This window comes from Dendrobates tinctorius, unplaced genomic scaffold (assembly GCF_039654945.1).
Source record: "Dendrobates tinctorius isolate UK_male_01 unplaced genomic scaffold, ASM3965494v1 ptg000122l, whole genome shotgun sequence".
In the NCBI taxonomy this organism is placed as follows: Eukaryota; Metazoa; Chordata; class Amphibia; order Anura; family Dendrobatidae; genus Dendrobates; species Dendrobates tinctorius.
Window position 1 is genome coordinate 2698981 of NW_027361790.1, and position 13987 is coordinate 2712967.

The window sequence follows — 13987 nt, forward strand, 5'->3', positions numbered from 1 at the left end:
TCTCTTTTGTCTGGCAGGGTATTAGAATGGGCTACGTCATTGTGGGAACGTGATGATCCCGTGGTTCAGGGTGCTGCTCAGTTCCTCGCGGCCCTGAAGCAGGTCTTTTTGGGACCACAGATCACGCACGATACCTCTCTCCAATTATTATCCCTAACACAGGGGTCGCTCTCGGTTAGCCATTATGTCGTCTGGTTCCGGACACTGACTTCCGAATTAGAGTGGTCGGACAAAGCATTAGTCCCGGTATTTTGAAGAGGGTTAGCTGAACACGTCAAAGATGCTCTAGCTACTAGAGAGGTTCCCACAAGTCTGGAGGAACTGATTGCCGTCTCCACCCACATTGACCTCCGGTTTACGGAGCGCGGATTAGAACGGCCGCAATCCAGACGTAGGGTTAACTTGGCTCCCACCTTCACCGAGCCGCTTAGATATCCCACTCAGGAGCTCTCATCCTCGAACCTATGGAGGTGTCTCGCACCGGCCCCAAGCGAAGCTCCGTACGTTGTTATCAGTGCCGACAGTTTGGTCACTCGGCTAGCACATGTCCTCAGCTGTCGAAAAAACGACCACGTCCAGTGGCCGTAGTTGGTGGTCAGTCCAATAGGGAACCCTTTTCACCCAAACCGGTATTCCGAGGCACTTTAAATAGTGGGGCTTCCACCTGGGAGGCAGAGGTTACCGTGGATTCCGGGGCCGAGGGGAACTTTATGTCCTCGATCTTCACCCAGAAACACGCTATTCCACTGGTGATACTGCCCCAACCTCTGAACATCAGGGTGGTTAACGGTGCACCTTTACCATCCCAAGTGACCCACTAGACAGCTCCACTTGGGCTTTCTATCTCACCCTCTCATCATGAGATTCTGTCCCTGCTCATTTTGCCAGATGGCATCGACCAGGTGCTTCTTGGACTTCCCTGGCTCCGTTGTCACTCCCCTCATATTGATTGGGCTTCAGGGAGTATACAGGGTTGGAGCAAGGACTGTGAGGGAAGGTGCCTGAGGGGCAGTGTTCAGGTAGCTTTCACTGAAGTGCCTGCGGATCTCACGGCGCTTCCTAAACCTTATCACCAGTACGCAGACGTCTTCTCTAAGAATTCTGCGGAGACGCTCCCGCCGCACCGCCCTTATGATTGTCCGATAGATCTCCTGCCAGGCACAGAACCTCCTAGAGGCTGTGTGTATCCGCTATCACTCACTGAGACAGAGGCGATGTCTCAATATATCCGGGAGAACCTGGATAGAGGTTTTATCAGAAAGTCGGTGTCGCCGGCTGGTGCAGGGTTCTTCTTCGTACAGAAGAGTGGAGAGTTACGTCCCTGCATTGACTACAGAGGTATCAACGCTATAATAGTCAAAAACAAATACCCTCTTCCACTGATCTCGGAATTATTTGACAGGTTGCGAGGGGCCCGGATCTTTATGAAATTAGATCTACGGGGGCGTACAACTTGATCCGCATTCGCGAAGGAGACGAATGGAAGACAGCTTTTAATACCAGGGATGGCCACTATGAATATCTGGTCATGCCCTTTGGCCTTTGTAATTCGCCTGCTGTCTTCCAGAATTTCGTCAACGACGTCTTCCGTGACAAGCTTTCTACCTCGGTGGAGGTCTTTCTGGATGACATACTAATTTTCTCGCCAGATTTGACCACCCACCGGAGAGACGTCTGCAGGGTCTTTGACCGTCTGCGGGCGAACTCTCTCTTCGCCAAGCTGGAGAAGTGCCAGTTTGAGCAGGAGTCCTTTCCGTTCCTGGGCTACATCATCTCGGCCCAGGGGTTGGCTATGGATCTGGCCAAACTACAAGCGGTAATGGACTGGCAGGAACCCCATTCACTCAAAGCAGTGCAGTGCTTCTTGGGGTTCGTCAATTATTACCGTCAGTTTATACCTCACTTCTCCACACTGGTAGCTCCTTTGGTTGCTCTCACGAAGAAAGGAGCTAATCCTAATGCTTGGTCTGAACAGGTCTCCAAGGCCTTCTCCGCTATAAAATCTCACTTTGCTGGCGCTCCCATCTTACATCGTCCCGATGTGGATAAACTGTTTATCCTGGAGGTAGATGCCTCTTCCGTCGGTGCAGGAGCAGTCCTTTTCCAGAAGGATGCTCAAGGTCAGAAGCATCCCTGATTCTTCTTCTCTAAGACCTTCACCCTGGCGGAGAAGAATTACTCCATCGGCGACAGGGAGCTGCTAGCGATGAAATTGGCCTTCTCCGAGTGGAGACATCTCCTGGAAGGAGCACAGTTTCCCTTCCAGGTGTACACGGACAATAAAAATCTGGTCTATTTACAAACGGCCCAGCGCTTGAACTCTCGTCAAGCTAGGTGGTCGCTCTCCTTTTCACGCTTCCGCTTCACCTTGCACTACCTCTCAGGAGAGAAGAACGTCCGTGCGGATGCTGTCTCGCGCTCGGTGGTTTCAGCGGAAGAAGGAGAGGCTGAGCCATGGCTATTTCTCCCGCCGGAGAGCTTTACAACCGTGGCTCCAGTTGCTCTCGAGTCACTGCCACCGGGCAAGACCTTGGTGCCTCCTCAGCTACGGCCGGAGGTTCTCACCTGGGCACACGCCTCCAGGTTGGGTGGTCACTTTGGCAATAAGTGGACCACAGAACTCCTGGCAAGGTCGTATTGGTGGCCGCATATGGCTCGAGATATTAAGGAATACATACAAGCATGTGTCTCGTGTGCACGGAACAGATCCTCTAGACAGAGGCCGGCGGGGTTATTGTATCCTCTGCCACTGGTGGAAAGACCTTGGGAGATGGTTGGCATGGACTTTGTGGTTGACTTGCCCAAGTCTGGTGGCAGTACGGTCATCTGGGTGGTCACCGACCATTTTTCCAAAATGGTGCATCTGGTGCCACTCGCACAGTTGCCTTCCGCTCGTGGTCTTGCCACTCTGTTCATAAAACATGTATTCTGTCTACATGGCATGCCGGATAAAATTGTCAGTGATCAAGGTCCCCAGTTTGCGTCTCGGTTTTGAGGGAGCTCTACAGTCTACTCAGCATTGAGCTAAACCTGTCCTCCGCTTACCATCCCGAGACGAACTGCTTGGTTGAGAGAGCCAATCAAACCTTGGTCACGGACCTGCGGCATTTTGTCTCTGCCAGGCAGGATGACTGAGCTTCCTTGCTACCATGGACTAAGTTTGCCCTGAACAATGCAGTGGCTGATTCCACTGGTCAGACGCCCTTTCTTCTAAACTACGGCCAACACCCACGCGTCCCTGTCCCAATGCCAGTGTTCTCCGCTGACTCCAGGGTGGCAGACTGGGCAGTGGAGGCTCGCAACATTTGGGATCGCACACAGGATGCTATCCATGCCTCTAAAGAAAGGATGAGGGTGTCTGCCGACACGCATCGGCAACCTGCTCCAAGTTTCTCCCCCGGCGACATGGTGTTGCTCTCTACTCGAAACATTAAGCTGCTAGTCGAGTTCCCCAAGTTCGCGCCGCGATATATTGGACCTTTCAAGGTTCTCGAGCGAGTTAGTTCTGTGGTCTACCGCCTGGCTCTTCCTCCACATTTAGCCATTTCGGACATTTCCATGTGTCCCTCCTCAAACCAGTTCACATGGCCGTGTTTTCCGAGTCATCTGCCGGGTCATCAGACTTGTCATCTGACGAGTTCGAGGTTAACACCATTGTGGGATGCATGTTTGTCCGTGGCAAAAAATTTTATTTGGTGGATTGGAAGGGTCATGGGCCGGAGGCTCGGACTTGGGAACAGGTGGAGAACATCCATGCCCCGCTCCTGATTGTGGCCTTTGAGCATAGCGAGGCTCAGAGGGGGGGCCTTGGGAGGGGGGGTAATGTTAGGCGTCGGATTTCTGAGATTGCACAACAGGAATCCAGAGCCGTACATCCAGCGGTCTCCCATTACCCCTCCAACCGCTCAGGGACCTGCTCAGCAATCTTGGCGATCCAGGCGTTCTGCTCAGACCCACTCTCTGAGTCTGGATGTTGCTGCCACCTCTGGTCCAACAATGGTAGCGCAACCTGCTTTGCAGGGAACCGCTCCAGAGGCTAAGTCTTCTCGCCGTGTTACTGGGCATGCCCACAAGATGACCTCTCACTGGAGAGCAGGGGTCACATGCTCAGGTCCTGCTTCGGATCTGATTGGTCCTTCTCAGAAGACTGGAAGGTCCCGGAAGCGCATGGCTATAAAAAGCCCTCATGGCGGCTCGGCCATGCGCTAGTGTAGACCTTATTTGCTTATGGTGACGGATGCATGTGTCTGGTGACTGACTCATTGGAAACCCCTGCCCTCTGATATTATGAATGTGGACAGAGTGTATGTTTTAGTCAGTGCCAGGTAGTGGCAAGCTATGCGCCACTGTGCTTACCGCACCTTACATTAGCATCCGACGGTGCACTCTGCAGCACCTCTTGGCGTTCGCGGCTGCAACGTCACACGCCAGCTGGCCCTGTGAAGTAACAGGCCTGACGTCTACGCCTTATTTTACTCTAGGGTATCTCTGTGCCTAAAACAAAGTCTGTCCTAGCACCTCAGGTGACGTCAACCCAAGTGCAGTACTCCGCCTCCTAGCGAGTCTGACATTATCCAGCAGCGGTCTTTACATCTACCGCACGGTGGACCCCGGGCGGCGAACACACCTCCTATTATTTAAACTTGGTGCGTTCCGCCATACCTAACAGGAAAGGATTTGTGAGCAGAAGAGGGCAGCTGGTGACTAGTCTACCAGCATCAACAAGGTTGTTGGTATTCAGTTCTGACTTCACACATAAGATCTCAGGAGTGGACATGGATGTCTGACATGTATTCCATCCTCCAAAACATTGAGGAATCCACCAAGAGCATGAGCGTCAATTACACCATAATTAACGTCTCTATCCTGCTTATCTGTGTTCTAATTTGAAAATTGAAAGTTATTATAGAGCGAAAACATATTTACAGTTTAACAGTTTCAAACACAACAGTCCTATATAACAACAATAACAATAATAAAATAATTAAGCCCAAATAAAACTACCCTGCTCGTGGCAGCTTAAAATCTACACTAAGTAACAACGATAACAAAAATTTAACCCAAACAAAACTATTCTGCTCGTGACAACTTACAATCTAAAATGAGGTGGGGGAGCTTAAAAATACAGAGGTGTTTTTACAAGAAGGTATTTACAATGATATTTGTATTATGATCTTACTGAGGTTCATTGTAAGTGTTGTAGGCCTGAGGACAAGGAGGAGGACAGCATGGTCAGTCATCCCCTTGGTGACGACGCGGAAGTGTTGCCTGTTAGCAGTCTGGGACGCATTGGGCTGACTTTATGTTGCGCTGAGTTTTCCGTGACCCTCGCATTACCAAAATTTTCGGTGACACTCATTACTCGTTGGTGACACTTCTAGACCCATGCTACAAAGAGAACTTTCAGTCTCTTCTTCCAGAGCCAGAGAGGTGTACAAAAATATTGCTGTACCAGAGGGCCCTTGTAGCGGAATTACTGAAAAAATTCCCATGTGAGAACACTGGCAACAGACATCAGAATTTGTTGTATAACCAAGGAGTCCAAGTGAGAGAGACAGAAGTACAATCCAGCTCAGGCAGTGGAACAATGGCAAAGTTCTGGGACAGTTTTCTCAGACCCTCCAATCGTGCCGGCACAGAGGCAAGAGGTGCTGACACAAGAAGTGCAATGTTTGAGAAGATGCTGAAGGAGTACTTTGCAGATCGTACAAACGTTCTCCGGGATTTCTCTGTGCCTTTTAATTATTGGGTATCCACGCTGGATACGTGGCATGAACTGACTCTCTACGCCTTGGAGGTCCTGGCCTGCCCTGCTGCTAGCGTTCTGTCAAAGCAGGTTTTTAGTGCCACTGGGGGAATTATAACAGATAAGCGCATCCGCCTGTCAACTGACAATGCTGACAGGCTGACTTATAAAAATGAACAAGGGCTGGATTGGGCAAGACTTCTGTACACCACCAAATGAAAACAGCGAAACATAACCTCAAATACATTGTCTTTTTTGTGGATGTGTATTCTCATGCACCTCTTCACAACCACACAGTGGTATCCGCTTCCTGATTTTGTCTGTTTGTTGTTATCCTCCTCCTTATCCTCATCATCCACAACCAGTAGAACACCAGGGTGAACGTATTCCGTGATGCAAAAGTCACTCAATTTTTGTGCAAGGGTGTTTTTATGATGCCCGTTACTAATTTGAAACCAAAACAAATGTTACTCCCCCAGGGGGAACTGTCATAAAAATGAGATGTACGTATATTCTTCCCATTTATTCTTATATTTTCCAGTTTTACTATCTCTGGACCATCCTCTTAAGACCTAGTGTATACCTCTACGATAGAAAAATATTGAAATACTATTATATTTTATTTTAATTTATATCCCTGTCTCTGAGCTGTTGCTAGGGACAAACACATCTCGTTGGACACATTCTGGCTTCATATCTATGAACCTGTGTTCGCCCCTCCCTTTTCTTATTTTCTTTCATAGGTGGATTCACATTTTTTATTTATTTGTTTGATTTCAGTATGCTTTATCATTATGTTTCCTCATTCTTCACCACTAAATCACTAGGGTTAACGTGTTCTGTGCTGCTATAGGCATCCAATTTTTAGCAAGGGTGTCTATGATGCCCATAGTATATTTTTAAAAAATGTACCCCCATGGGGAAAAGTTTGTCAGCCCAGGCACTTCGTGTACATAACGAGAGTGACAGATTGCCCAAAAAAGGGAATTTTGGCCTAAAATGCCTCCGCTTTGGCACAAGGATGTGTGAGGCATGTCAGAGATAGACCCCACTGTGAAATATATTTCTTTGCTTTTTGGTGGATGCAAAAGACTGCTGGATATAACGAGAGTGACAGGCTGCCCAAAAAAAGGGATTTTTGGCCTAAAATGCCTCAATTATTGGCACACAGATGTATGAAGCATGTCAGAGATAGACCTCACTGTAAAATGTGGCCTGTTTTTTGTAAAAATACAACATAGTGCTGTATATAACTTGAGTACCAGACAAGCAAATAAAATTTTATCACACGGACGTATGAGGCGTGTCACAGAGGTACCACACTGTAAAATGTTTCTTTGTTTTTTGGTGAATGCAAAAGACTGATGGATATGAGGAGAGTGACAGACTACCTAAAAAGGGATTTTGGTCTAAAATGCCTCAATTTTTGGCACATGGATGTATAAGGCATGTCAGAGATAGACCCCACTGTGAAATGTGGCCTGCTTTTTTCAAAAAATGCAACATACTGCTGTATATAAGTACAGTTTCACCCAGGACAAAAAAAGAAAACTTCTGTAAACTGGCAAAACTTTGAGGACACACAGATATGAGCTGGAACGGAGATACCACTACGACAAATGTGTGCCCTGTTTGTTTGTTTTTGGGCTAACTAGTGCTATATTTAACCAAAAGTGACAGGCAGGCAAAAAAAAGAAAACAGCCGTAAACTGGCCAAACTTTGAGCACGCACAGATATGAGCCGGCACGGAGATACCACACCAAAAAATATGTGACCTGTATTCCAATTACACCTGGGGCTAGCTATATACGGCTAATATATCCCACAGGTAACAGCAGCAGCACCAGAACACAAAAAGGGAATGGACCCTCTTGATGTATGCAATGCTCTATATACACACATACAGTGCCTGCAGACATTGCACTGATGTGTATAGAGCGACGTACACTACCCTTCCTGCCTAACACTGGAACCTATATACTCTGGAATTAGTTCTTAGAAGGACTGTTGGTTTAGCTGGATGTGAGTATTTAGAATGGTAGACCCCACACTAACTAAGAAACCCCCAATTTTGACCCTATCAAGGCAGCCGCTCTCCCTACACTATCTCAATCCGGAGCTGAATGTGCCGAGCAGGGTGGAGTCCGATCACTTATAACCCTGATGATGCTGTGCAGCCAGCCATTCACTGCACGACCACAACAAAGATGGCTGTGGCGTTTCATAGCCTGGCAGACAATCCCTGCAGTGTGACTAGGTCTCTAAAGTCCACCAAAAATGCTGGGTGGAGACCTGAGTTCCCGTCGAGTAATCCCGGAAATGCTCGGTGCTCGCCGAGTACACCAAGTACAGTGATACTCAGGTGAGTACCAAGTAGTGGAGAGCACGTTCACTCATCACTAGATGTTAGCATTTTAAGAGCTAATGTGGTTGAAAAAGTATTCACACCTAAATTGCGTACTCTTAAATACAAGGAAATTTCCTGGATCTTTAATTTGGATACTCAAATTCCAAAAGCCATAAATATTAGATCTGACCTCATGTATATATTGAAATAACACATTGAAATGCTACAGTATATTCCATAATTTTATTTTTTATTACGCTATTCTGTTTATCATTATAGAAACGCCATTTCCTTTTTCCCTGCTATGAAATTAAGTCTGTATAATGGAATTGCACAATGTGTAAGAACATATCTGTTCAAAACACATAAGGAGGTTCATTCCTACATATTTTCTACTTCATTTTTTCATGGATTTTTAACCACTTAGATTTTAACATGAACTAAATAAAGTTTTCTGTTTTTCATCCCTCTCCTGTGGATGAGATGCTGGATACACACATTTCCTTGTAACTCTGCCCGCTGTCGACACAGACTTTATCCATGCACTGCCCTGCCACCATGTACACAAACTGAATATACCATTAGTTGAGCTGGATATATCTATATCTAATGTTTTCATCCACTATTGATATAAATTGGTACAATTTCATATAGAAACAGCTTTTTTCATTCCAATAATTATGCTATCAATGAGGATTTTTTGGGGAGGGAACAATAAATAATGCTAATATATTTAATTATTGTACTGTATTTTAGAAGATCAAAAGGGATTTACTCCAATGAATTATTTAATTGGGGTTAACAGTGGAATGCTTGTTTTCATGTATTGTTTGTATTTTTTGCATATTCCCGTATACCAATTTAGCATAGCAATATGCAGAGACCTCAGGCACAGCATCTATGCCTACGGAGTTTATAATTAATTGTGTTGCACTTCATACATAAAAAGATCAAATGACTTATTAAGGTCACAGTTCTAGAATTTAGACAGTGGCCTCTAGAAGATTCCTTGGTATTATTGTTATACTGTCAGATAACCTTTGTGCCAACACTTCCAAATGGGGTTTTGTGAATTCTCCTCATTATGCAATTGAAAATGTGAGCAATTTACTTTTTTTATATATAAATTTTTTGTTCTTTTTTAGTCTTGGAACTAGATGGTCACCTCTTTAATATGGAATCTATTACATCTGCAATGGGATGAAACTGAATGGGAGGAGACACACATTAGATATTAGAAAAAACTTTTTGACAGTTAGAGTGATCAATGAGTGGAACAGGCTGCCACGAGAAGTGGTGAGTTCTCCTTCAATGGAAGTCTTCAAACAGAGGCTGGACAGACATCTGACTGGGATGATTTAGCGAATCCTGCTTTGAGCAGGGGGTTGGACCAGATGGCCCAGGAGGTCCCTTCCAACTCTACGATTCTATGATCCTATGACATCTGCACAACAGAGTAATTGTTTTCTAAATTGAATGAATATTGGTTAAAATACCCTCAAAACAGTATGTGCAGTTCTGCTCATTGTTATTAGCACCCATGAAGTATAAGTACATGATGTGGAATATCTCCTGAAGAAATGAATCAAGTGAAACAGTTTTTGTTTAGAGCACTCATGGTAAATGCAAAAGAGGAAATGCTAAACAATAATTTAAAACAATAAATGTTCTGCCCATTCATGTGCAGCAAGACATTTCTTAGGTGCTGTTCCAGCTATGGTCATTCGATGTCATAGTTGCCCTTTTTTTTCCTGTTCATGGATTTAGAATCCTGTACCTTTAATGGTTAATCTGTTCAGAACCACACCACCAGATTCTGGGTTAGCAGCATGTAACCATTTCTCCCGGACCTCTGAGGTACTCACATGTGCTCAGCTCCCTGCAAAACCACTGCTCATATCAAGCAGATTCTGGTAAAGTTTAATGCAATTATGTGCTATGCATCTGTGTTAGCTGCCATAATGTGGCCCCCCATGATATTTGCAATGCATTTTCAGCTTCTGTAATGCTCTTGCTCTGCATGTAGTTATATGCATTTTCTGTTCAGTTAATGTAATGCTTGCAGCCTAAGTTTGTTTCACTGCATTGTATTTTGTATTGCTCATCCTCTGTATAATGCATGCTATTAATATAACAGCACTCTGTATCACTGCTTTACTGTTATGATAGCACCTTGTGTATTGCTGTGATATTATCTGCTAGCACTGACATACTGTATTATCTGTTTCTTATAGTTTTTACCCGAATCATCCACAACTTTGTACAACAATCTCTGAAATCATCCACAATTGTGTCCAACAACCTCTGATATCATCTACTACTGTGTTCTACTATACCATCTGTTATCATCTCCCATTGCTGTCCATATCATCCCAATAAACATAGACTTAAGCAGCCATACAGTCTTCTTACTGGGAGTGGATGAAGGGTTTAGCTGTATGCTGAAATCCACACAGTGTCATATGTGCAAGAAGGCAGAACAATAAACAATGGGATGGAAAAATAGAAAAGCGTAAAGCTTGCTGTGACACTGGTATTGGCACCCTTTGCATTAAGTTAGTATGGAAAATTGCCTGTGGTAAATCACAAATCAACTGTGATTATTTGTCGATTCCCATGTGACATGAATTAGCCAATGAATGATGACATCAGTGTTTTAAAAAGCCACATGCTAGGCCCTGTTCCTTTGGCACAATGATAAAAACAAAGGAGCTGTCTGAGGACTTCAGAACTGATATTATTTGCAAACCCAAGACTTTCAAAGGGTATAAGGCCATCTCCAAAGATCTCGGTATCCCTGTTTCAACAGTGCACAATATTATTAAGAAGTTTGCCAAGCAAGGTAGCGTCAAGAACCTGCTTAGATGTGGGGATAAAGAGATAAATTGACTAGTAAGACCTCCTGCACAGAAAAAACACATTTCTCTAATTTATCAATCAGAGAGTTCTCCTTCAGTCTCTGTAACACAACACGGACATGTTCCTGGTGAGTGTCCAAGTCTGGCGAGAAAATTAGAATGTCATTGAGGTATATTAAAACAAGTCTTCCAATGCAATCAGAGAAAATATCATTCATAAAATTTTGAAACACAGCAGGTGCATTAGATAATCCGAAAGGCATGACAAGGTTTTCAAACAGACCCTCAGACATTAAAAATGCCATTTTCCACTCATCACCCTTCCAGATGCGTATCAAATTGAAAGCCAATCTCAGATCAAGTTTAGAAAACACCTTGGCCCCCAGAAGCTGATTATATAGGTCGGGGATGAGTGGAAGTGGGTAGATATTTTTAACGGTGATCTTATTTAGTTCTCAGAAATCAAGGCAAGGACTGAGACCCCCATTTTTCTTTGTAACAATGAAAAATCCAGCAGCTACAGGGGAGGAGGAAGGAAGGATATGACCCTTCTGTAAACTTTCATTAACCCTCCGTCAGGAACAATATTCGCACTAACTTGTAATGGAACAATGTGCCTGTCAAGCGCAGGCTAGAAAAATGCCTAGAATATCTAATTTTCTCAATTTCAGTGATCTAAAAGTGATCAGAGACCTTCATAGGGATGTAATAAAAGAGACTACACATTATCAGGTGCAAAACAAACCCATTTACTCAGCATAAAAGTAATAACTTTGATATACACAAATTTCAAAACTCCTGAGAAGTACACTTTCATTTGTAAGAAAATCTGCCTTATTTATATGAAATATCCACAAACCTTTCTCTATCAATTCATAAAACAAGCTAAATAAACAATAGTAATGACTAAAAACATTACATACCATCCTTATAAAGTGTGATGTGTTCGGGACCAATGAGCCTGAGAAGCCAGCACAGCTATATCTTCCTTCCTGAAGCTCTGCAGACCAACTGTGGTATCAGGTTTCACACAGCAGCTAGAGCCAGGAGACTATCTAGAGGGAGGGGGTTTCCTGAAAATCTGGTGAGAAGGGAGAAATGAAAGTAGAAGAGCTGCGCCTGTCAGAACCATTGTTCCTGATGGAGGGTTAACATATTCTTTCATGGCGGCCCATTCAGGCCCCAGGCAAATTGTAAACATGAGCTTTTAGCAACCTTGCGCTAGGAATAAGGTCAATAGCACAATCTTAGGGATGATGTGGATGTAGTATCTCCGCCTCTTTTTCTGAGAACACATTTCGAAGTTCTTCAGGTACCCCTCCAGGCCAGCGGAGTATATTTGTATATTCTTTAGACATTTCTTGCAACAACTGGGGCACCATTTCACAATCTCACAGTGAAAGAACCTAGAGGACCGTTGTAAACAGGAGAAGGAGGAGGTGACAGGTACCCAGGCCAGTGTGCAGGAGCTGTCATACTGCTGTGGATGTCAGAGAAGACACCCAATAAAAAGGACTTGATTGAACATGCATCTGCGTCTGAGTCCAGTCTTTTCGGAACTGGAAGAGACCACCCCCCCGGTCGGCACACGATCCTACAAGTGGCGTAGTCAGCAGGATCATAACTGCCCAACACAGGCAATGAGACCGCGCCGGAAGATTTAAAGGACCCAAGCTGAGCGGGTTGAAGATTTTGCTGGAGAAAAATTGAAAATTTGCACTGTGATTGGGATTGCCAGATTTGACCAAGAAAACCCAGAAAGAGACTCTGTGAACCCACAGAAATGACGGCCATTGGCATGGAGGAATTTGGAACCAGAATTGACTGTCAGGGGCAGCTAAGTCGGGCTCGCCCCGGGGGGAGCAGTGTACATCGAGTGACAAGCGCCCTTTCCCTCTGAACACTGGAAAATGGGTGGAGAGGCCGGAGGAGGCCCCACCCTGGAACAGGAGTGACATTGCTGGGAAAGCTGGGTGCCGATACAGGAAAGCTGGGGACCCTTCCACGTTGAAAGACTACAGTGGGAGGTGGAGTCCCCGACAGCCAGACCTGCAGAGTTGGGAGCAGACACAGAAGCAGCAAGCTCTCACCCGCCCTGAAGATCTGCCGCAGATGGAGTCCCCTGCATCTGAGCCTGCTGTCCTGGAGCCGGATCGTCCAGCGGAGATGCATCCATGCTCTCCACACTCCATGCCGGAGACAGCGCAGGAGGTGGAACCCGTTCTTCAGCCGGAGGAACTACCGCTCATGCTTCCCGCGGAACCATCGCGCCTGGAGGCTGCTCCTGCCAGACAGCAGGAAAAAGAACCACAGTGCACCCCAGACGGCGGGATGCTCATCTGGAGAGTCCATGACGGTCTACGGGACCTAAGGAAAATTGTCTGTGGGGTGCCTGTTGCGCTCCTGTAGCCGAAATACTATGGGGGAAGTGGACACTCATGAACCTGGAATTGGCAGTCATCCTGGGAGCTCCGCGGCGATGGATTTCCCTGCTACCTGCAGCCATGGTCGGTCAGCAGGGGAGACCCGTAGCACTGCTGAACCATCCAATGGCGGGACTGATGTGCACGGATGCACAGGCTGGGGACTGTTCTGTGTCCCCTCGGGGTAAGAAAAAATCCCTGGCTCCGGCAGCGTGGACATGCGCTGTGCTCAGCGCCAAGCAAGGGGGCGCACTAATGTTTGACAATGTTTAATATATAAATGTTAGACAATATTGTAGAAGTTAAAAGTGTTATAAGGAAAAAAGGTTTGAAAAGGTCCAAGATGCGTATATATAGGAATATGCCTGCCATGATACAAATGTAAAAGAAGGTTTAAGACGGTTTGTGGTTTGGAACAGATAGCGGTCCACAGGTCAAGTCCTTGGTGGGAGATACCCAAAACGAAGGAGAGGGGAAAAAGGTGACCTGGTAGGCCCATGACAGCCTCGGTCATTTCGTCTCTAGAACTAAACACAGTTCTGAAAGTGGGAAAAGTGGAGGAGAGCACCCGTTGAGGTGTCCGGCTGGTCCTACTCCAATCAAAGATGGTTC

General features: G+C 45.7%; 1 protein-coding gene across 1 annotated transcript in view; it reads left to right on the top strand.

Moving 5' to 3' along the window:
• LOC141046860 (uncharacterized) overlaps nt 1-13361 on the top strand; it is a 39711-nt gene extending 26350 nt beyond the window's left edge. Inside the window, exon 3 of the mRNA XM_073541531.1 lies at nt 12784-13361. Coding sequence (XP_073397632.1) covers nt 12784-13361 — 578 coding nt within the window. The remainder of the gene's footprint in view (nt 1-12783) is intronic.
• The last annotated feature ends 626 nt before the right edge of the window (nt 13362-13987 follow it).